General features: G+C 36.1%; 1 protein-coding gene across 1 annotated transcript in view; it reads right to left on the reverse strand.

The window, feature by feature from the left end:
* The window catches only part of DOCK4 (dedicator of cytokinesis 4), a 168,401-nt gene that overhangs the window by 132,381 nt on the left and 10,839 nt on the right, over positions 1–25,181 (reverse strand). Inside the window, exons 6-9 of the mRNA XM_085318545.1 lie at positions 24,449–24,597; positions 19,730–19,814; positions 18,557–18,708; positions 260–341 (exon numbers count right to left, since the gene is read on the reverse strand). Of these exons, the coding sequence (XP_085174671.1) occupies positions 260–341; positions 18,557–18,708; positions 19,730–19,814; positions 24,449–24,597 (468 nt within the window). The remainder of the gene's footprint in view (positions 1–259; positions 342–18,556; positions 18,709–19,729; positions 19,815–24,448; positions 24,598–25,181) is intronic.

The following is a 25,181-nucleotide window of genomic DNA, read 5'->3' on the forward strand; positions in this document are numbered from 1 at the left end:
ATATACACCAAGGAAAAAGGACTAGACCTTCCCTGCAGAGAAAAATACTGCCACATATGCATACTCAGAAGCTTAGAAATGACCACACATTGACAGAAAAAAGTCAAATAAGTAGTAAACTTCAACCTACCTTTACACTTCATGTTCATAGTAATACAAGAGCTTAGAATAGCAGTGAGTCAAATAACAAAATAATAATTTATTCTACCTTTAATTTAAATACCCAGCACAAGAATGACTGAGAATGGCAAGAACTCACCACAAAGAGAGAACAGTGTCTTTCAGGCTTTTCTGGACATTTTGGCAAACCATTCCTATTCAGTCTTAAAAAAAATCTTTCACTGTAAGAAAACAAATATGACAGATGTTGAACAACACTGCAGCAAATTAGATCTCAGTTTGATCTTATTGCCAGATGTAATCTTCCTCAAGATGTAAGAGAATGAAATAACTCTTCTTTCTAAAGGCTTTACCATTACAAATGTAAACGGGAGAGAATAGTGGAAGAGAAGTGACTTGCTTATGCACCTAACAAAACTACTACAAACTCCACACAAAATAAAAGACTGATTGTAATTTGGAAGAATGATATTTTATATCCTATTACATACAGAATTGTAAACAAAATCCATTTGCCCTGATTGAAATCAGACGTACAGCATGTTGGTATTGATTCTTGCTAAACAATTATCAAGACTACCATACTCAACAGTCAACTAATATTCTTTTTCAGAGATATGAAAATGATCCTAGGGGGTATTTTTCCTGCAAAATCCTATCAAAATACATCTCAAGATAACACAGATTTTACTAGCTTTGTGAAWGTCCTCTAATTTCCAGTAGGGTGAACATTTGCAGAATTCTGTTATGCAATTTACTGTAGGCTGTTAGATGCTGAAGCCAATACAAATACTAATCCTGATAGAAGAGAGATGCAGGGAATTCTTACTTTAGAGTAGGAGAGGGCACAAGATCCTGCTGAAAAATAAATTTATGAAACATTCCTATTTGACAGTAAGTCTATTCTGGACAATTTCTGAGTGACCTTGGCACATCATTCATGATAAAATTGTGAAGAACCAAATTTTCCATGTTTTGAATAATTTCCTGCGAGATATACCCTCACAAAAAAATGTAAGAATCTTATTTCTGCAGTGAAAGAGGTGTGGAAAATGAAGCAGTGAGGCAGAAATGGTAAGATGGGCAGAAGCCCTTTCCTTACTCTCTATTCTCTCATCCACAGCCCCAGCTGCCAGACAGTTGAGTCTGGATGCCCTGTGATAGTCAAATCAGAGGAAAAAAAATCATAGAATCATAGAATCAGTAAGGTTGGAAGGGACCTCTGGAGATCATCTAGTCCAACMTCCCTGCTCAGCAGGGTCACCTAGAGCATGGTAGACAGGGTTGCATCCAGGTGGGCCTTGAAGATCTCCAGAGAAGGAGACTCCACAACCTCTCGGGGCAACCTGTGCCAGTGCTCCGTCACTCTCACAGGGAAGAAATTCCCCCTCACGGTCAGGTGGAACTTCCTGTGCTTCAATTTCTGCCCAGTGCCTCTTGTCCTGTCACACGGGGCAACTGAAAGGAGTTTGTCCCTGTCCCCCTGACACCCTCCCTTCAGGTACTTGTACACATTGATAAGATCCCCCCTCAGGCTTCTCTTCCCCAGGCTGAAGAGGCCCAGATCTCGCAGCCGTTCCTCGCAGGGCAGGTGCTCCAGTCCCCTAATCATCTTCATAGYCGTACGCTGGACTCTCTCCAGTAGCTCCATGTCTCTTTTATGCAATTAGATTATATTAAATTTTTTCCCCTACTCTTCTACTTATCCCTGAGGCTAAACATGGTTTACCACTCTCCTGTACTATCCATAGCTTTTAAAAATGCAGCTGAAAAATCACTAGGAATGCAGCTGGATGAGATCCAATTCAATAGAGACTAATTAAATTTTTATTGCACCCACATTCATCTTGCACAAAATCTGGATAAATTGTTCATAGACTCTCAGGAGGTCTCTATTCCAACACCTGCTCCAACTAGGTCAGCTACAAGGTTAGACCAGGTTGCTCAGGGCTTTATYCAGTCGGGCCTTGAAAACCTTCAATGRCGGAGACTCTCATTCTCAGTTGACAGCTTGTTCCAACTCCTGATCATCCTCAGGTTTTTCTTTATATCCAAGAATGAGCCTGGCTCCTCACAGATATTATTGATCTTCTACTTATGAACTGGCAGGCCACTGGTGAAGTCCTCCTTTTGCAGGCAGCAGGAGCCCAAGTTCCCTCACAGGGCAAGCGCTCCAGCCATCCACCAGCCTGGCAGCCCTCCACTGACCTCACTCCAGGTCATTGATGCCTGTTCCTGTCCTGGGGGACCCAAGGCTGGACGCAGGATTCTAGGTGCAGTCTAATGGAGGCTGAGCAGATGGGGATAATCGCTTCCCTTGATATACTGGCCATGTTCTTTTTGACACAGCCCAGGATGCTGGGTAGTTAGTTCTTAAGAAACRTGTTTTTAAGAACTATGTCTGAGGAATACTGTGTTTTAGACATGCCAGCTATCCAGGGCTGGCTGAACTTACAAGACTGTAGACTTTACCGTATTTATTTTAAAATATTTGTGTCATCTTCAGCTATGCAACTTTTTCATCGGATGGTAGAAAAGGTTGAAAATAAGAATAGTGTAATTAGAGTCCTAAATACCTCAAGGTACATGAAAATCTTATTTTCTCAGAAACATTTGTGTTTTAGGATACAGTGATCTTCTGCAGCTTAAGTCTCCATGGAAACTTTAAAAGTGAGCTTTCACATAAACATTCTCTAAATCAACAGCAAAATACCACATTTTTTTTTAAAGAGTTTTCAAAGTAGTTCTGCAATTTAATTTAAATTCGGCTCATTTGCAAGATAGAAGGATACATTAAAAATTCAAGATTGTTGTATTAAGGTCTTACACAAAAGTATTGCTTATTGAGCAATAATTACTTATATTACCAGATCAGCTAAGGTTTCAAGACCTCACTATGCTGGGCACTATGCAAAAACAAGTATAAAGACAGTCTCTGCTCCAGTAGTAATAATATAGTTTCTGTGATCTGAAACCAGCAATGCATTTCATACACACCACTATAATCTTGGTCAACACAACACAATTCTGAATTTTACCACTTTACCTTATCATCAGTCTGTAGAACCATAAGCAATACGTATATCTATGCCATAGGACATTTCAGTGCATAATTTGTCCTTACAGCAACCAGTAAAAATGTTGATTTCATGGTTTCTTGGTAAATGATATTTTTCTTTATCTTCCTGTAGATAAGGTGTGTTCATGGTTAACCTATGAACCGTCAAACACTTAACTGGGAGTATATCATATATTTATTGAAGCAGAAACCAAAGGCACAGCCTTTGAAAGCTTCCTACTCACTATCCACTAGGAGAAGAAATTTTCAAGCTCTGCTTACACTCCCAGACCAGGAGATTACGTTTCACAATACAAATAAAAGCCAAGGAGGTTTGTCGTGCCAGAAAGTGCGCTGACTGGAACAGACACGTAATGGTAATACAGATGTAAATTCCTAATTTGAACCTGACATTTTTGTTTGACTGAAGCATAGGACCTAGCACAACAAATCCCCCAAAATCTTAATCTTTGTTCAGTATTTTGATGCTTCAAAACAAAACATAGCATCGGTTACAACCCTGATTAAAACTATTACTTTAGAATGCTACCAGGGGATCAATGCAAGCAGTTAGATTTGTAAGGTTACAAGAGAGAGAGAGAAAAAAAAAAAAAAAAAAAGGCACTTGGCATGTGTGTTTATAAACCATTTCAGAGGATTTCTGTAGAGAAAAGCAGGTTAGAAAATGGTTGAGGAAAGTAAATAGTCTTTCTAAAACAAAATAAAGATTTAGAGTTCTGAAGATAGGAAAGCTTCGCTTCAAACATCAGCAAATACTCCAGAGAGTTAAATCTCGGGCTAGGATCTTATTTCACAGTAGTTTTCTCAGCAGTCAGTCACACATACATATATACAGCCAATATACACAGCAGCATCCCAAAGCAGAAATACCTTTCTCCTTTGTGTTAAGACCATTTGATTTTAGTTTAAACTCCACTGAATTTTTATGAGCACCAACCTTACCAGTTAAATATGCTGTACACATTTTAACTCTGGTATTTTCTGACTGAAAATAAGGAAATAACTAATGCTGGAGAGATTAATTCAAGCAGGTCAACAAGGGATTTTTGTACTGCGACTTCCCGTGTATTACTGAAGTAACAATGTGTTCCAAATCTGCCGGCTTAACAACTGCTTTTAAAAGGAACACAACCACAAACTGTTGTATTTTCATAAATGACCCCTATTTTCTTAGTATTAGCAGGAAAGCATTACTAGTCACATGTTACCAGTCTAGACAGATTGCTTGTTCTATGATTTATAAACATACTATCAAAAAACTGAGCCAGATTTGTACTACATGGCATATTCTTGCAGTAAAGCTGTCATCAGATAGTCATATTTCTCAGCAAGACTTCCATTTCAGACATCTTTATAAATGCTTTCTACCTAACTGTAGGTTAGGATAATTTTTAAAACAAATAATGAGAGACAATAAGAGAATACTGTCACATAATTCACCAACTCCAGCCTATTGCGTTCTAGGACACTGTTCTTGGAGGTTCGGCGATAATCTCAATCTGAATGCACCAGAGCAACTGCTAAGGTGCACTGACTTCACAAAATCAACATCAGATGCAAAATGTTACCCTTGTGCTTCATGACCGAATGCACTGAAGTGTGGTACACCGCTTTGTATGTGACTGAAAGAAACAGGCGTAGCCTTAAAAGTGCATTCTTCAAAGAATAACTGARTAAGTATGCCTACACGATTTAGCAGTACAAACTGTTCCACAAGCCAGTCCCTGTATTTTAATTCWATCACACACTTAAGAAAACCTCATCTGATCCCTCTCACTACAAAACAACTATCAAACAGCAATTGGTGAAGAGGCAGAGACAAGGAAGAATGAGCATTATAAAATAAGATTATGTGATTTCAGATGACAATCAAAGTACTGACACTACCTAAAATAAAAAGCATTATGATGCTATCCCGAAGCTTGTCTTCCTGTCTCCTCCCATGCTGACAACACGGGTTACCTGTACAGTTACTGAGGAACGAAGGGAAAAGGAAAAAATAAAGGGGGAGGTGAGAGCAGAGGGTAAGAAAAACAGTTGTGTATTTATCTAAATTGAGCTCCCAATCTCATTTTCCCCCATCTCTTTATTAACTGAAGACAGCCTTAGGAAATTAGCTTTCATGAACACCCACTACAGTATTTTAGGTACTTGCAACTGTATTTTAACTGAAGGGTGGCATTATATATTACTTGAGAAGAGCAATAAGTTACTTAGGAAACAATTTTCAATTATTTTTAAGAAACAAGAGGAAGGAAATAACTGTTTTACAAGACAAAAAGCACACTGAAATCTATCATCAGGTATTTACAGCTAAAGAAACAACATATACTAGAAGCTGGAGCTCTCACTAATAGTGAGCTTAGCCTGCCACCATGGATAAAGATTTTGCTGCATCGCATTATCAGTACACAGACCTATGGATCCTTTAAGCTGAATTACAGGCTTATTATCCTAGTGACTGTCTGAGATAACAGCACACATAGAAGCAGTTTTGCTGTCTTTCCCCAAAGATGGAAATCAAACTTGAAGAGAGCAGAATAAATTAGTAGAAGTGACTGGAAATAATAATATATAAAAATATTGCCCTCTCCAACAGCACACTGAATCCTATGGATTCATCACTATCTGGGGGGTTTTAACAGGAGCTCTGTATTGCTTCCTGCAGACCCCGACAGGCCTTTTGTCAGCACCCCCTGCAACTGCAGTGTGTTCTCATTAAGATGATCTCTAAGCCCACCAAAATATCACTAGCGCTGAACACATTTCATCACTACCTAAAGCAGTCACAAATATGAAGCTGGTGGTACACATATCCCTATACTAACATCTTGCTGTCTTCTGAATGCAACTAATCTTTTAAGCGGCAAATGGTAAAACAGCGGCTGCAAGAGAGGCCACACCTTGCAGTACCCTCATCATGGCAATTAAAATTACTGAAGGTTATTTCCTGTTATTTTTCAGTTTTTACAACACAAACATTAAGAAAGCAACTTGCTAAAGGCCATGAGAGACCTAATCCAGACTACACATTTGTCTTGCTTGGGTTGGTTTATCGGCTTTAAACAAGCATGTGTGTATCTACAGAAGATCACAGTAAAGGTCTATATACACTAGCTTTCTTTCCCAACAAGTAGGARGTATTTGGGAAAGAAACTGAGAAAGATTCTTGAGAAAGAAAAGGTAGATAGTACTTTTTTTTTTCCCACTGAATATGGTCATTCCCAAAAGCAGCTGACCTATGTGATGAAATATTCATAAATTATTTGCCTAAATGAAAACTGAAACCTGAGCCTCTTACTAGCTATCTGATGAGTATTAAGAGTATTCTTATYGTTATGGTGTATGTGAGTATTCTTACTGTTATGGTGAATGGGTCTCTTACTCTTCTTTTGGAGCTCTTTTGCTTTGTAAAAATAAATAAATAAATAAATAAAAAGTGTGATTAATAGGGTAAACTGAGCAATTAGCCAGCATTTAGTGTAACGTAGAGGAACTCCACAGCAGGAAGTTTAACTCAGTAATCTCAAGCAAAACAATATTATTCACTTGAGGCACATGAGGATCATTTACATTTCCAGTCTGGAGCAATTCATCTGACTAGGATTAAGAAGCCACTTTTTTTCCCCTTGATCTCTGCCAACTCCTCCTACTCCAGGATTTCTCCTAGTTCTAGGATGCCAGCAGAGGAGAAGCCCTGTGGCTTCTCCTACTACTTTACAACACTACTGCCAAGAAAATAGTGAATGGGACAATAGACTGAATATATTCCTGCATGCATGAATCTTTCTACTCTCAAAGAATAATTAGAAGTATCGMGGAACATATGCTGAAGGGAAGTGTTTGAAGTTACTGGAAGCCCAGGCTTCCCTTTTAAGCTATTATTTATATCCTCTGTTAATATCCAATCACAATCACATCAAATACATTCTTGCCCTCAAGGGCAAGATACCATGTGTCTTGTCTTAAAGAAAACAAAAAATGAAAAAACTATGCCTGTTTAAGTATCTAAACATTTTTTTTAAAAAAAAAAGGAACTGCATTCAGAAGTATACACATCAAGTTACTCAGTTAACAAGAGATTTGTATCCCAGATGAGTAACAACTGTTAAGTGGCACCTCTCACGCTAAAGTGACCTTTACAATGCTGTCAAGGCATACAACGCTCCTGCGAGTCAGGACTATCTCCTGAATGAAAAGGAAATAAATAAAACTAGGCTTTCTTCTCATCTATATTGTTTTTGAGGAGCGACAAGACAGAATAGCAAGCGACTAAACTAGAACATAGGACTCCAAAAGAAGAATTAACTAGGAAAGCTAATATGCTTCATCTCCTCTTTATCTATGGTATAGGTATACATGTAAATCAAGATATGTAATTCATTGTGTCATACTTTAAATATTGTACGAGAGGAGAAATCTTTGTGTACATTACACAAAGAGAATTTAAAATAACACTGAGCTATGCTTTGGTCCAGGAATAGCACAGATTATGCTTTTGTGGATAAAGTTGTCCTGAGCCAGGTATGCTATTGGTTATTGGTTTGGTTCCCACAGATTGCTCCCTCTCTACAGATAGGATAAACAGTGCCATCTCCTTTAGCTTAAATCCCTGCCTACACAGTAGAAATATTCACCTGGAGGAAGTCAGGATTCAAGGTTGCTTCAAAGGAGAAAGCATCTATAGATAACTTGGAGGTATCCGAGTAACAATTTCCAAGAACAGAATTAACAAGTTGAAAGTTACACATGCTAAAATATAGTATTTTAAGGGGAAAGAGCATGGTAAGTCTATCACTCAGACTAAAAACCATAAGCAACACCTATATTGCCTGCAGCACATGACACAGTATTGTATTAAGCATACTCTCATGCACATACTTTTCTTCAAAAAAAAGATGTTGCTGAAAAATAACAAACAATTCAGTCTGCACTATGCCTCTCTAGTCAGTGTTCACTCTTTTTTTCCATTAATTCTCTGATATTGGATCAGTAATTTAATCTAATAGAAAGTAAAATATATCTTTAAGCAACTGAAAAAGCATATTCTCTGCAGTTTCTCCAGAACGACATTACTTCTGGTAGCTAATGGTGGAAGCAAATCCCTATCTGAGCATGCAGGATCTCTTATTAACGAGCCCTCTGAATTTCCATGACATTCAAGAACATAACACTTAGATATCTAATAATCACATATTATATGCACATAGAATCAGTAAGGTTGGAAGGGACCTCTGGAGATCATTTAGTCCAACCCTCAAACGAGTAGCCCATATGGGGATCAAACCCATGACCTTGGCATTATTAGCACCATGTTCTAACCAACTGAGCTAAACCAAACCCCATGAGAAGAAAATGCAAATATCAACTATTGTATGTGTGCATATGCATACATACACATAAGATCACACACATATTCACTCCAGCCTTTTTATTTCAAATATTGCAACATCCAAGCTGCTTTCCAAATCCATTTTTAAACTGTTCTCTCCACCATTCCCCAATAGCAATTTGTTCTCTTATCTGTAGTTAAGAGAAATAAAACTAAACAATCATATGTTTGTAAAGAACAGYAGATGCAAGCATGGTATACAACAAAAAGTCCAAAATAACATCTCTAACATGGTACATCTGCCTTGATGATCAGGCTATGAAAAGAAGCAGAAAGAAGCTGAAATCAACTAACTGGTGGTTCTACACCGAAAATTCTGAAACTATCGCCTAAAGGCTGCACAGAGACAGCTGTGTTACCTGGTTCTTTACTGAAGTGTACTTTGCATATCCTTTTCCACCTTCCATCTCCACTGGGTCCTGTAACTGCCATACTACAAATCCTCTTTCCTCACCTGCCTTGAAGGTCCAAACAATTATGCCTAAAGAGCTGCTCCCCAAAACAGCGAGAGGTAAGTTCTTTGTTAGTCAGAAGGACATTCATACAGTCATAAAATATCCACTTACTTGTCTTTTTTTAATAACTCCTGTTGTCTTTGACTGAATTTTCCCTGTTTTTTCACAAATGCACTTTCCATTTCCTTTGCTGTCTAGTGCTAAACATTATTGTGAATCAACAAAGAGTTGATGTTTAAAATTTGAGTCTCCTAGACTTGAAGTGCCACTGTCAGGAGCACTCATCTTAAGTAAACCGGATACTGAAACTCAGGTGGAGCTTAACTCATTGACTTTCAAGCTTAAAGTAACTGCTTGTCTGACTCTGGGCTCAAGAGAGGCCACAAAGACAAGTTCTTAGGCTGTAAGGATGAAAGACAACTTGGGTTGTCAGTAGTGAGTTTTCTGGGTAATGGAAATATATTATGAACCGGATTCAGAAGCTTCCTAACTATTTTTCTGACTGACAACAACAAACAACAGTCAGTTGTGTAAACTTCAGTGAGAGGGATGGTTAAAAGTTGTGTTCTTGGTTAGGAAAGCCCAATCTCAGGTTTAGGAATGCTGAGGGAAGTCGTGGAAAAAATGTCTTTAAGCATTTTCTTATCCTCAAATCCTTTCAGATTTTCACAGAATAAGGAGTGGGACGGCCATGAGTATTTGTTTTTTAAAGGAAGAAAAAATAACTTCATTAAGCTTTCTTCTGAAAAAAAAATAGGAAATAAAACAGAATGCAAAGATATAAATATTTTGATAAACACAATGCAGATTCCAGCTTTCAGCAAATGTTCATATAAATTGATTTAAGGTAATAGTGGAACTGAAATAAGAAAGGCGTCAAAAGGTTAATTATGCATATGAATGTCCCTAAAAAGCTGAAGTTGAGGACAAAGAAGGTTAAACTGCTTATGTTTTGACATGGTCCAGAGAATACACAAAGTCTTTAGGTATATAACCAAAAGCTCACAAAACAGAAAATGGTTATATGGCTTGCATTTGTTGGCCTTGGATAAACAGTCTATTCCTGTTTGTGCTGCTTAAGAATCTGTGTTCATTTRAGGGCAGTACCATCATTACAAACAAGGTTGTTCAAGGTGATGGGAAGAGGAGGATTAACATGCCAACTTATCTCTGCTCCTCACACAGATGGGGCCCGAAGCATCAATCATTTGTGATAAGACATTCATATCATATTGACACAGACACACATTATATATCAGAAAATCTCACCACATTCTACCTTTCTGAAGTGTTGCCTTAAAATTGTCTTATTAATAGCATWGCTATTTGAAAAAATGATAATGTTAAGAAAATGTTTTAGAATAGACTGCTACACAAGAGCTGTATGTCACATTTGCAGATTTAAGAAAAATCATTTCTAWGTTCTACAGCAATATGTGGGCCTAGCACACAGAGGCACAAGCACTACACAGAGGTAAAGGTCAGCAAATCAGCGGGGACTGGGGCAGGTGATGGAACAGTGTTCTCATTCATGCTGATCAATGCACAAACCAGAGCCCGCTACTTTGAACCACTGTAGGTAGCACGTTTAATACCCTCCATCCTTTTTTGTATTGYACCCCTGTTCTTTATAAAGAATTTGAAAACACAGTTAAGATTTCTGAATAGCAATATGCTATGAATTTAAATTTGGTCTTTCCATAGCTACACTGGAAAGGTAAATGTCTCAGAGGATATTAGGATGTTTGATTTTTGAAAAGCAKTCATCTAGTAAATAAATACAATAAAAATAGTCTGCATGTTACCTTACCATTTATCTTCAGGCTTTCTACAGCAATTATCCAAAATATTTAAGGTCTTCTGATCTACAGCTGACAGCACAATTCTCCCCACCAAGACACAGACACAATTCCAAAAAAAAAAAAAAAAACAGTATTTGGTTTTACCTGTCTAATATCTAATCATCATTTTGGAAAAACTTTCCTAACAACATTTGCAACCACCTTGTTCTTACTAAATTAACAGCTTCTGCAATCAATTTCTTATATGTCTGTATACCAAACTGTATATTCAGTAATTTGGATACGATAGAAGCAGTAATATCTACAAGAAAAACCCACATACTAACTTCACTAAAATGCATACACACACACACATATATATAAACAAAAAAATAGTTTTCTCTTGAACAGTCTCTTAAACATAAGCAATTAAAGTCTGGTAATTGATACTTGTCTAACAGTCTGAAAACAATATTATACTTATGCAAACYGAGTCACAGAGAATCTAAGACCTTTACAGGCATCTGACAAGGCTGAGCCTTACTTTCCACAAACCCCAGTTCTTTCTTTCTTCTGCTCTTGCTCTATTTATCGTACCCTATTTTCTTCATGAAGACTRTATACAATGATTTACCCACATAAACACAGTGCACTTCTTTGTTTGGTGAYGAGGTTGTTTTTTTCTTCTTTTTCTTGTCAGTAACAGGGTGACTACAAAGTTAACTGAGTCTTGGTCAATAATGTGCATTGTCTAGAGAACAGCTAATTTGTCACTTTGTTCCTGGCTACTTTTTAAACCAATTCTAATAAAAGCTGATAAGCTAGATCTTTCCAGGATCTGATTTAAAAAAATCAATGTATTGTTGATTAAATGGTTGGTGCTCTCAAGAGCTCCATTGTAAATGGGCCCTTTGGCTACACTAAGGTCRTCACTGCTGCAACAAACTGCTGCACTTGGTATGTGACATGAGTACATGTGGGTAAAAGCACATACTAGCATATGCCTTCTTTTATTCTTCTGAATAAATCTGCCACTACAACATGGTAACTGTAATCTATTATAATACATACGATATACTCCATGTGATTCAACAGCACGAGGTTCACTTAGTACATTTTTTAGTTCATTTTTATGCTGGTATAAGAGTAAAAYATCCCTAAAACAAACTGAAACATCACCACACTGTTTGGCACTCTAAAAGCAGGGAACCTAAGCATCTTCATACTCAAGACTRCTGCACAGAACCTGCCAGTAATTTCTTAGAAATGGAAAACGTCAAAGATTTCATCAATCTCAAATGACTAATTACAACATAGGCCTCTACACAGACTAATAAAAGGATTCAGAACACAAGATCATTTCACTCCCTTGCAGCACTGAACACGCACGCTTCCAGTCTTCCTTTAAAGTTCTAAAAATATCTTGTCTAGACTCCCAGTGGATCCTAGTATAACATGTTTGAGAGAATACATTTGTGAATCAAAGATATTGTAGAACGTATGAGTAGCCAGTGAAAGCTCAGCAACTGAACTGCGAGACAAGAAAGTCTCTTGAGAGAAACTCTGAAGATATGATAGATATGACATGGACTTCATTTGCCAACTACAAAAACAACACTACTTTACAACAGTGTATGCTTAAAACTGACTGTATCCTAGGATCCTTATAGCACAGTAACTTCTACAAACTAAAGTTTAATTAAGACAGCCTTTTACTTTTTTTTTTTTTAGAATAAAATAAAAAACCTGAGCAGAAATAAAAGGCTAAAAGGAATATAATATTAGAAGGTACAGTAGTACATAAAACAAAGACTTTAACTTGGACAAGCTGCATGTCTGTGTAGTGCCACTAAAGCAGTGCCACTCACAAGCTTGCACTTACCACCCAATGCAGGGACACTGGCCATTCTAAGGCAGAGGGTGCTGAAGGCAGATGGAACTATATATAAGAAATCACCAAGGAAAATTCATAGGAATCAGGAATAACTTGATTGAAGTGTTCATTGTTAATTCAAGTGATAACAAGTATTATTCCTAGCAGTTAGTAAGCTAGAAAATACATAATATGTACACATAGTCAAATGAAGTGAATATGTACCAATCAAGCAGAAAATGAATGACTTACAACTGTAGTCTCATGCATCAAATGTATAAGCATGCCATCAGATTTAAATATTTGACTACCAAGAACAAAATTCAACAGTTTTCTTACTTCCATACTTGCTTTTCCAAAAATGCAGTATAAAATGTTTCTGTCCAAGAAAATGGATTTTTTCTGAAGTGTGAAGACACATTAATATTAATAAAATTATATATATGAGCATTCTGCAAAGTAATATTATTATTGTTTAATAATAATAATAATGCTATAAATAAATCTTCATTTTAGTATTACATCTACTTTAATATAGCAGGACTGAYGTTATTGCTGACACTAACAAAATTAGATATATTTATATTTAATAGGAATTTCCACCAACAAATAGCCTCAAGTACTGTCCCAAACCTATTAAAACAAATGGCAGGATTCCTATTAATAGCAAGGCAGTAATCCTAAACAAAAGAACATTTATTCCTTRCCCACTGAAGTAAATGGAAAGATCTCTGTTGCCCAAAGTGGATGTTGATCACTAAGTTAGCTACAACCAATCTAGAGAAATCTTCAGTTAGTAAGTCTGAGGGGTCGTAAAACAACCATTCACTGGATTTTCGTCACTAGATGACATCAGATTTCTTTGGACAAGTGAAAAAAATCCATTTCTACATCTCAGTTTCCCACATCTCACATGAAGAGCATATCATCTAATTCTTTGTAGATGTTCTGAATACCGCCAGCATTTATCCATGCCGTTAAGATGAAAAATTATTTACTTCAGAATAACATTCTTTTTCCTATTTTCTTTTTATATTTCAAGTAGTGAAAGACTAGTAAGATATAATATAAGAATCATTAAAAATGGCTTTAATGGTTTTATGGGTTTAACTTCCATCTCCTACTTGTTTTAATAGATAAAATTCTAGAAATACACTGGTAGGTCACACATTATGAGAGGATTAATATCTCTTAAATTAGAACAGTATCTCTTAAAYATGTACATTGCCTACTACAACCATAATGAGAAAGTCATGCAGACAATGATTTCTTTATTAACAGTACATTTTCAATATATCCTGAAACTACAGTAGTAATTTSCACATATCAGGTATTTTTCGTTCACTGACAACTAAATTCTTTGCAAACTTTCCAAGAGCAAATTCATGGTGCTCCTCCTTACAGACTGCTCTCTGAGGACCTAGCTACTAGAATACTAATATTAAGTATCTATACCATTTATGAATCTARGATCAACTCCTCCTTTGATTTTGACATCTCAAACTTTAACGAGATCCAAAATAGTTGCATAAAAAACAAGAGAAAAATAGGATGGATTCAGCTTGATATTACTTCAGTGAATGCTGAACAGCTCTTTAATCAATGCACTCTATGGATTCCTGAGAGCTATTCAACATGCTCTAAAGTAGACACCCACATTTCATTAGTTGAATCACTTTCTAGGCTTCACTGACTATAACTAGATCTCCATCGACTGGACCGGGAACCAAGACATGTAATTCACAGCGAGACTTTAAGGTAAGGTGTCTTTGAAGCTGAATTCCAGTCATTAAATCTAAGATGCAAAGCTCTGGCATACTTCTTAAACTTGGCATCTCACTCACAGCAACAGAAAGATTCCTCCACCTATTCAGACCACAGAGACTGAACTTCTCTTGCCCCAAAGATAAATTGACTGTTCTTTCAGGACCAATTCTTTTCTAATGGAAGCACAATCAAAGAAAAAGTGATGGTGTGCACATACTGAGAGTGTGCAGTGAGCATTTTTTTTTTTTTTTTTTTTTAAGAGGAACAAGCAGATGCATGGGTGAAGATAATTGCTTGGACCTTTCTCTAAGAGCGAGCCATCCTCAGTTTCCTGTTCTGCCTTCAATATTCAAAATCACATTTCCTTCCTCCCAGGGAGTACAGACTATATTTATTAGCTAGAGCAATCACCACTAAGACATTGTAGGAAGCGTGAAAGGAATTCCATCCTTACTCCCCTACTTCTCTATTCCTCTTCAAAGGGGAGCACTGGCCAACAATGCATTCTGTTAGAATCCAACCCTGCCAGCAAYATATATTCAACTTTGTTCCTGCAAGCTGTTCCAGGGGAGAAACAAAAAAGGGAAGAGGAGGAAGCAGGGGAAAAAGAAAAAAAATAAAAAAGTCATCAGTGTGCTGATATTCAGAATCAAGGTTTGGATTTTCAATATCTAAATTCCATTCTACATTATATACATACAGTTCTTTGAATCTGGCATTAACATGTCATGAGTTTATATTTTTTAAGAGACACTCAGTTCTAGTCCACTACACCAAATAAAAAAAAAACGTTAACACATTCTGTTTTCTGCTCATAAACTTGTTTTGACTCAGTTGCTATGGTATACTTTTTTTAGAAGGACTCTTCAGTTGCAGCAGTAGAAAAAAAATCTTTCATTACCTTTCATTTTTCAATGGCAATTCCATAAATCTTGTCAGTTCTAAACATGAAGAGAACTACCATTTTAGCATGACCTGAGGACAAACTTATTCTTGCACTTTAACATAAAACTCTGCTATTAAAACATCCATTCCCAATGTTATCAAGCATCTTTTGTTTTCAAAGCTCAGACTTTTGAATAAGGTAATATGTTATCCACATTATYATCAATAATAGCAATAACTTCAATAATTCCAAAATAAAGGAAGATAAAAATACAACCCCTTCAAAGCTATTCTAGACTTCACAGGACTAGAAAAAAAACATCAACAGCTGCAAATTCTGCAAAGCGACTATCACAAGATCGAATTATTTCATGTATAGAAGTAAAAATGGCATTATTTTATCAGTAATATTTAAATAGCTAATGAAAACTTTCCTTATAACCTGTGCARGAATATACAGCTAGATAGAGCAATACCTGTGAGCTYCTACTTAATATTATGCATTCAAATAGCCTAATTAAAGCAAGCAGAACTGCACACTTGAGAAAAGCTTATAACATATATAGTGTTTGCAGAACTGAAACTTCAGGTAAAAAGCAACAAAGCCTAAAGAAATAAAAAGCCAGACAGTCTAACACCATTATCAATAAACTGAAGACATTTATTTCAAGTTTCTTATGTTCATATTCTATTCTTAATCAAAGATATTTCTGTTTCAGGAAGTGAATTAACATGTTTAGTTCCTTAACTGCATCTGTGCTATTAACAAGAGTTTCACCTATTATTTGCATTGTATTTTTCTAGTGGAACACAACTCACAAGAGTTGCTCAGAAATTCAACAGGCAAATCACACAGCTAGTTGCGACAGACCTTAYGGCATTGCCACACACAGCTCTTTGACCCACTCTATCATCAGAAGTTGGCAAAATAGTAAGCAATGTTGCAGTTCAAAAGGTGGCATATTATTGCCAGTAGGCTGAGGCTTTTATAGCAATGTGCAAACTGCAGTAGCTGAAGAGCRTGGAGTCTTGTCAAACATCCCCTTTAAGAGGGAGGCTTTTTATTTCAGCTGTAGCAAGGGCCTAAAGACCTCTGAAATATCTTGTCAATCTGTATTAAATGAAAAAAGTATCTCATTCCAGATCACTGTGCACACAATATGTGTGCWAGACTTCAGACTTGTTTACATGGTCCAGAAAAAAAACACATTAATCTCCAGCTTGGACACATCTGCATTCCAGTTAATTCTGTTATACAGAAACATATGCCATTTGTTTTTATGGAAACTTTAATGGGTTTACTTTTTCAGCRTATTGAGAGATTTCTGCTGACTTCTTAGTGGGTTTCTTTGGGGAGAGGAAAGGAGGCTGTTTTACAGATGGTAGCAAACTGCCCTCACAAGGTTCATCTTGTTATTCCTCCCTTGCTCTGAAGGCAGTTTGGATTCATGACAACATGCTGCTTCAAGGTTTGTCAGTAATGGGATGAGGAAGTTCACACATAATAAAGCAGCTGCAAGCGGACACTGAAGTCAGAAATCAATAACTAAGGTCAGACCACAGCAAGCATGTGACAAACAGCTCTAGAATTTGTGCTTTCATGTGAACATGAAATCCAATCCATTTGCTTTCATACCTCCACTACTGCCATAACCTTGTTTTCAGCAATCCATAACACCCAAATTATTTTCTCTCAAGGCCTGAAGCTCTCTCCTAAATCCATCACCTGTTGTGTCACTCACTGGAACGAACACAGAAGATGTTCTCTGATGCACATTTCATCCTTAGAAACAACAGTAAACTGTTTTTTGGTGACTAATGCTCAAAGTGTAGCTCTGAATGAAACATCAGTATTTACCAACTGTTATCCTAGCTGCTTATGATTTCATTAACCATAAAAAATGAATTTTTGTCAAATTATATAAGATGAACTACAAACACTACATTAGAATCTCCAAGAAGGCACATTTTGTGCCTTCAGGCAAAGTAGTAGCTAGTTATCTTGCCCATCTCCAGACCACAGACATTTTGTCAAATTCAAACTGCATGGGCCTCTAAATTCCTATAGCTATATACAAAAAGACAATTATTACAAAGCCAGGGCTATGTATGCATTCAGAGTAACACTTATTACCTTAATACGCACAGAGCAGTGGCTTGTATTTCTTTCAGTGCATTTCTGAGCTGTCTCATCTAAAGTGTTTTTTTGCTTCAAAACAAAATTCCTTCAATGGTCAGTCTTAAAGCACAAGAAAGATGTTTGTTGCCTCCCAAACATGATTCTTCTATAGCGGGGAAAGTAGAGAAAAGTACAGTAACTATCAGTAGGGGATTCTGAGTGAGAGCCTTCAGGACAGCCTCCAACCACCAGTGCACAAGCATTTAGCACTGCTATGATGGGTTCAATCTTCCTGACCTATTCCTCAAATGGAACTTGTATGGCTCTTCCACTAACCTCACTCTTATCCTGTGCTTCATCTTTACTAAGCACATAACAGTTCCACTCCTGTTCCCTTCCAGGTCTTCTCTCTTGGCCAGAGACATGCTGGGAATAGAGGTAACTACTTTCATATTGAAAGATTATGAGGGCTTGTTTGGAATTTCAGCTTTAGGACAAACAAAAAGAATGGCTAGAGGAAGCACTCCCAGCTGAAAGAGGCCAAAAAAACTAAATAAATTTAAGATCAGGATCAATTGCTTCACTAAAGAACTGGTTCTTTCTCACTGAACTGCAGGCTTCCGTTATAAAAAGATTCTTAATTCACTGACTGAGTGTAGCCTTCCAATTCCATGTACCTAGGAGAATTCATCTCTAAATATTAACAGGGGAAGAGACAGTTCCAGTTGCTGGAAATTCAAGAGTTTCAAATGTGGTGAGAAGATAGATATAGAAAAATGATCTTTGGGACATAACTAATATCCACCTGAACGCATACATGTATGCATGTTCCCACACAGTAACAAAACTAAGAGCTGAAATACGTAAACAAGGTAGAGAAAAAAAGTTATTTAAACTTAGAACAGAACAACAAGCTATTAAGTATAATAACTGAATTAYAAAAGGCAGTAAAAATTTGTCCTGTATTAAAACAATCTTCTGTGTGTTTCAAATGTGAAATTTATTACTTATATCAAAACACACAGCACACATTGACAACACTTAAGTAAAAATCAGTATTTCAGTGAAAAAAAATCACGTGTTACCTGATTGGGCGATTTTCTTTACTATCAAACAGTGAGAAGATTACTTCCAGTTCCTCTCCCAAATTGGAGCACATTAGACTTTTCATCTGAACAAAAAGATGGTGGCTACTGGCTGGTACTGGTGTGTCTTTCTTTCGATGACGATGCTCCATCTAAAGAAAACAAAGCAGCCAGTTTGAACCAGTCAAAAATCTCAAAACAAGAGATAATCAAGAAAAAACACATCTAATACTGGACTGCTTGCTTAGTCCCAAGTTCCTAATTTTTAATTCAGGATTCAATTATTTTTGAAAGTGTACTCTGAATTTCATCATTAATTTTCTGAATTATTCTTCCTCTCTGTGTTTCTTCTTGTGATTAATGGTTCCTCACTGTATTTCATCTAGTGCACAAACACGACTCCTTAAGATTGCATGTGACTTTGAACTTCGAGAATGACCTGTCCTAAGGTATATTGATTCTAGAGTGAACAAATAACTTATATTGTCAAGTTTAATAGTAGTGATCAAAATAAACAATTAAAAACGATCAAATATACAATTTCAGCTCCATAGCAAATCATCTCAATCTTATTTTTGCTTTATTCTATATTATATATTTAAATACACGAGTTAGCATAGTTTAAATACAAGTTTAGCCTTAAACAAATAAAGCTCAGAAATGTATTACTGTAACTGCAGCAATACTTAAATGTGAGCTAAAGCTCAGAGAAATGAATTAGAGTTTTCTTAGACCTCAGTGAAGATTAAAACTGTAAGAAATATCAAGATCTTTTTCATTACATCAAAACAAACACATCCGAAGAAGAACAGTCTTCTTCATTTTAACTARCATCCACATTAATGCAACTGAATAGATCAGTAAGGCCAGTACAAGTAACAGTGACAGCATTTGTATCAGGAGTATATTACTACTTTTCTATAATCTTACCTAAACAGGACTTACAGATCAGTTATAGCACTAACAAAAAATTGTCTCATAAGCTTTTACTAATGACTGAATTCATGCTAGCACTTCATAATTTTTATAATACCTCAGAAAATAGAACTATTAACAAATAATATGTTGAAGGCACATGCATACACACACAGACTTGATATCAAATCAAAACATCTCTACAGAAATAGGTATAACTGATAAAAAGAAAGTTGCCATGAAATTATATTCACATACCAGCCTGTAGAGCTCTGTAATGCTGATCTCTTCAGGATCCACCATAGCATATTCTTTTCTTGGAACCAAGTCAAGTCCCAATTGTCTATACAAGAAAAGTAGAAATAATAAGATATAAGGCATGCGGAACAGTAAGTAATTATCCTCTTCACACAAAGGCAATAAAATAAGAAATATAACATTACTTCTATTCACATTTAACAAAAACATTCCTTCTAATAATGTAAATGTTAATTCTACAATACTTTTTTGATGCATTTTTTTCTGGCTGCATTTACTATTCCATTGGTCTTCTCCAATTTTTGTTTTACATTTCATACCTTCAGCTTTCTTATTGTAGAGACAGTACGATTTGAGTCATACTAGCACTGTCATTTTGAATGACAGCCCCCAAAAGAATACAAAAAGAAATCAAATGCCAAAACATCAGCTTATTTTTAGTTTGGGCTGTATGGCAAAGCTCTTTGGTTGTATCCCCTGAACTAACTAATGAAATACACTTGAATCAACAGGAATAAAACTTAACTGCTTGCTGCTGTGCTGAAAATACGATTAAGAATACAAGGGGTACTCTGACCCGTTCTGCTGACATCAGAAAAACTTGAAAGATCAGAAAGTTTTAGAAAAAAAAAGATTTGAAAGAGCAGAAACAGATGACCTCTCAAAAGCCATCACACTTCCCTTTGGTTAGCACAAAATTCTAAGGAGACAGTTCTTCTACTATGTTAAGTATTCAGACTTTTAGGTAACAATAGCTGCAGAAAGCCCTAACATTCAGTTAATTCTACTGCTGTAGATTTTTGCATTTAATCAGAGTTTAACTGAATAAAAGATAGATTGAAGAAAACACTTTGGAAGTAGGACCCAAATGCTTGGGAAGTGTGCTAGAAGAAAACGCATTATGAGGGTAATAATGAGAGTAAATCCTCCTTTTCCTTTTTTAATGAAAGTCCCCCCCAAGCACTTTTAGGGACAAGAAAGGACACTGAGTTCTGATGTCCCTCCCTCTGCCTAGCYCAGAAATCTTGCTTGACCTCTCACATTACAGAAAATACTCTAACCTTGCCAAATAAGCTGTTAGTGATTATCTATTCAAAGCTTTGTAATATTGCTCATGATGCAGACTTTTGAATAACTGTTAAAGAACAAATTTATCACACCAGTGATAAATGGAACTGTAGGAAGTGAATGCAGAGATAGAAGAGGTGAGAAAGACAAAGATTTAAAAAAAGATTAAGACTAGATTTTTAAAATAAGACAGATAATTTTCTCTGTCTTCCTGCRAAACAACCAGCAAGTAACATTTGACAAGCTCCTTCATACATAAGGATTTATTTGCGGGTGTAGAGAAGGCTTCAGTTTGTTTTACCATTTTTATCATGATCCATCTCATCTCCTTCAAGCAGAAAAGTTACAAAATATTGCTTGAATTAACAACTTTTACAAAAAAGGATGCCATCAGTGCAGTATTCATTTATCTAAAGTAAGCTGTAATTGTGTACAGTGGCTATATATAATGTTATTTGTTCTGTTTTTAAAATATTTCTGTAAAACAATGTCTAACACTGCAAAAACCTTTCAATAAACCTATATTATGAATTATATTACTTTCATTCATGTGCTGAGATACAATATAAACATGATATTATTAAGTAAATAAAATACATTTAGAGCTCATGAAGTGTCTTTATTTGTTTTTAAGAATTACCCACATCAAGATTGCTTTTTGCTTTAAATATCAGATATATCTGATATTTAGTGGAAAACTAAAAAGTGCTGTACACCTACTTACATTCTCTGGAAATTCAGTTGTCAAGTAATTAATATTAAAGCCTTTTTTTTTTTTTTTAGAAAGCTCAGAACACTATTTTATGCAGGAGATCTTAATAAATTGATTATAAGGTTGGTTTATGAATACTGAAGATAAAGGAAGCCAAGGTGCATTTAAATAACTTGGGAGATGACCAACAAAAAGTGATGCCAGGTAAAACTGGCTGTGGTATCATTTCTGCTACTTACTTCAATAAATAAATAATCTGACTGAGCGAAAACAGCATAGTGAGGAGTATGCATATCGTCTGTGTAACAGATTTCAGTTTGCCACCAGCACAAATAGRTGCAAAGCATTTACATGACTGATATATTACATCATGCGTTCATGCACGTTTGATAGTGTCTGGCAGGCAGAACATCCTGAGTAGGTTTTCTAAGTCCAGAAATACTGCAAACGCTTTCCTACTTGCAGACTTCAAAAGCTGAGGCATTGACCAAATTTCTTGTCCTCTTTGAAGCAGTTATTTCTGAAGGCAGTTACATCTGTTCTATATTTTTGACCCAACCCTGCATCCACATTTGCTTTTGTGGATGTTCTGAGTTTCCTTCATAACAATAAAATTCTCTTTTGGAACAAGTTTAATTTTGTTCTAAGTGGTCTCGCAAACAAAAAAAAACATTATTTTTCAGAACAGAGTAATGGTTGYTGCGGACACTGGTCCATTAAAAAGAGGACAAAAGAAAGCAAACTGGGATCATTTTTAACTTACAGCAWCTTGTCTGATTTGCAATCCAATTCAGCCCAGGCTTGATAGTTGTGTTAGGATTTCAGAGGACAGACGTTTCCACCATAAAATCTACCACGGCAACCTCTCCTGTTGGCAATGTGGTAGATTCTTGCCAAAATCAGAATTAAGGGCATTGGAGAGACCACAGCTTTMAGTCTAAAGCTTCACCAATCAGCATCTTATGTTTATTAGAACAGAATGTGGAGTAGGTTTCTTGTTTGTTTGTATGAAATRTGGGCAATCAGTCTCTGGCAAGAAAAACTGATTTAGTAAATTGAAGGTCCATATCCTTAGAGTAAGAAGAAAAAATACTAGAGATGAGATCTGAATCACGTTTATTCCTAAAAATATTTATTTCTAAAATGAAAGTTACAATGATGCAAGTACAGTCTGGTCACATGCTTTGAAGATCAAGTCTATCTCTCTGAAAGGTTGGTTCAAACTTTTAAACTTCTGTATTATTCTCTGTACAGTCATACAGTTTATAGAAAAAGTTTTCTACAGAGTAAGGTACAGAGCACTGCTCTAAGAAGGATATCAGCCTGTATCAGGTTACTGACTTGTTCGAGTACAATAGCTACTACGTTAATAGGAGAGAATTTTTATATATTTTAGGAGATTAATTTACTTGCATATTTTAGTTTAATTACCTTTCCAAAGTTACACTTGCTTTCTCACAAGACAATCAAAGAAAATCAAACATGTTCATTATCATCACGGCCATATAAAACACCAATCCTRCTGATGCAAGTCTCTTAATATAGTGCAGTGTGAGACAAATTGAAGGTTCCTGAAATATGACTATATATATATGACTCCTAAAAATAAGCAACCTTACTCTTACACTTCCTTTCACAAACATTAGCAAAGCAGCCTGCTAGATATAAGCAACAGGCCCCATGATCCTTCAGCTCCAGAATCAGAAGAAATAAAAGGTGAGGCCCTACAGTAATTCTCCAGAAACTGTTGTATTGTATTACTGTTTTACTTGAATAGAAGTATCTGTCTAAAGGAAACCAACCCTTTAATCTGAGATAGATGAGGGGAATGTACATGCAGGGAATAACACAAATACCCAGCAACATCTCTATTTGAGCTATTTTTGCTTAAGTACTTGAAGCAAAGGCTCTCAGCAAAACTGCAGGAGGACCGAGCCCGTTATGAATAAAGATACTCCTTTTACTTTTCCCATTTCTCTAGGTTAAAACATAATTAGTATAGAGTCATGCTTTGAAAAAGAGAGAATTTAAACAAAATGTAGAACTTGACATGTCCACACAATGATTTTTTTCCCTGTTCTCATGCTTCCTCCTCCTAATTCTGTTATAACGAATATAAGGGAGTATGTACATACTCTGCTTTCCTCTGCATTTTTTTCTTCTACTGTTCCTTTCCAAAAAAAAAAAAAAAAAAAAAGAGGTACTTCAAATTTTTCTTTTTCCTTTAATATATATACACTCTGAAGTAGGCACCTAATCTTTAGATGGAATCAAAAGGAAAGATTCTCGTTTACTTCACCAGGCTTTTGAGGAAGCCTTAGGTTTCTGTAAAAGATTACAAGACAATCCTTGTCTAACCTCATGACCTCCACATAAAAAAAAAACACAGTGAAAGAGAACAAACATGATGGCAGAAAGACAAGACTGTCGGACACAATAGAGAATATTAACCTGCAGTCACAACTATCAAATTTAATCACAAGTCCATGTACTTATATGCTTCCCAAACTTCAATCTATAAAGTTTCTACTAGTTTGGAAGCACTGCAAAGCAAGTTTTGTATAATATGTCAGCAAAAGTTAAGATCTGCAGTCTCTTCCACCTTATCTCATATTTCTAAACTCAAAGCGCTCAGCAGCAAAAGAAATGTACATATGCCAGTGTTACCGATATGCGAGCACTTTTTGTCTTCACATTGTTCTTCATACTACTCAGCTGCCAAGCAATGCTCAACAGCCTAACATTTCCTAAACATAATACATATATACATATTTTAAAGTCATTCATTTTTCATTGTTAAAATATGAAAAAAGAAAGAAGAGCTGACATCAGAACATCTGTAAGAAACTTGTTCCTTGTTTCAGTGCTTTATTAAGAGCCTAAAATTTTCACATTATAATTAGATTACATTATTTTCTTCTATTGTTCTATTTACTCACTCATTGCCCCAATCCAGACGAGCAGTGATGTGTCGCTTCACATCCTTCATTCGGTCATGGGTGAGATGGCCAACAAGGACCTGCCTTCGCAGGTCTAGGATTTCATTCATTATATGCCACAGTCGGTGAAAGAGATCTCCCTCATTTCTCTGAGAAACAAACAAATAATGGCATATATGTCAACTGAGAAAGCTGACAATGCTAATGAACATATATGTGGTAGGGAAATWGGGAAAACTCCTTCTGTATTCCACTTAGTCATGGTCTTTTATTCCCATCATACAATGAAGTGTACACACACACACACACACAATCATTTCAGCACTTATCACAGACCCRTGGTTTGCACCACACTCACTTTCTCTGCAATTCCTTATGCTTCATCCTCAGAGTCTAATTTATRTGATAGACATGGCAAAGATGCAACAAAAAAAGTTTCTTCTCAGGATTATTTTATTCCAAGAGTATGTTAATTCTGTACTGTCCCATCAGAAACAGATATGTGATTATGTAATTCAAGACAATTTGAATGTATATACAAAAGGAGATCAAAAAACAACRCCTCCTAGATTTTAAACTCTTAACCACAAAGCGTTAAAAATGTAGTTTTAACTTATTTCTTGCACAGATATAACTGTACATACTACTGTATATAAATAGTATCACACAGTCAGAAATCTCTTCCAGAGGACAGTTCTGTCTCATCTAATTGAGAAGTATGAGAAATTATGTG

The sequence above is a fragment of the Rhea americana genome, unplaced genomic scaffold (assembly GCF_003343005.1).
Source record: "Rhea americana isolate MKP2758 unplaced genomic scaffold, rheAme1 scaffold_54, whole genome shotgun sequence".
Lineage (NCBI taxonomy): Eukaryota > Metazoa > Chordata > Aves > Rheiformes > Rheidae > Rhea > Rhea americana.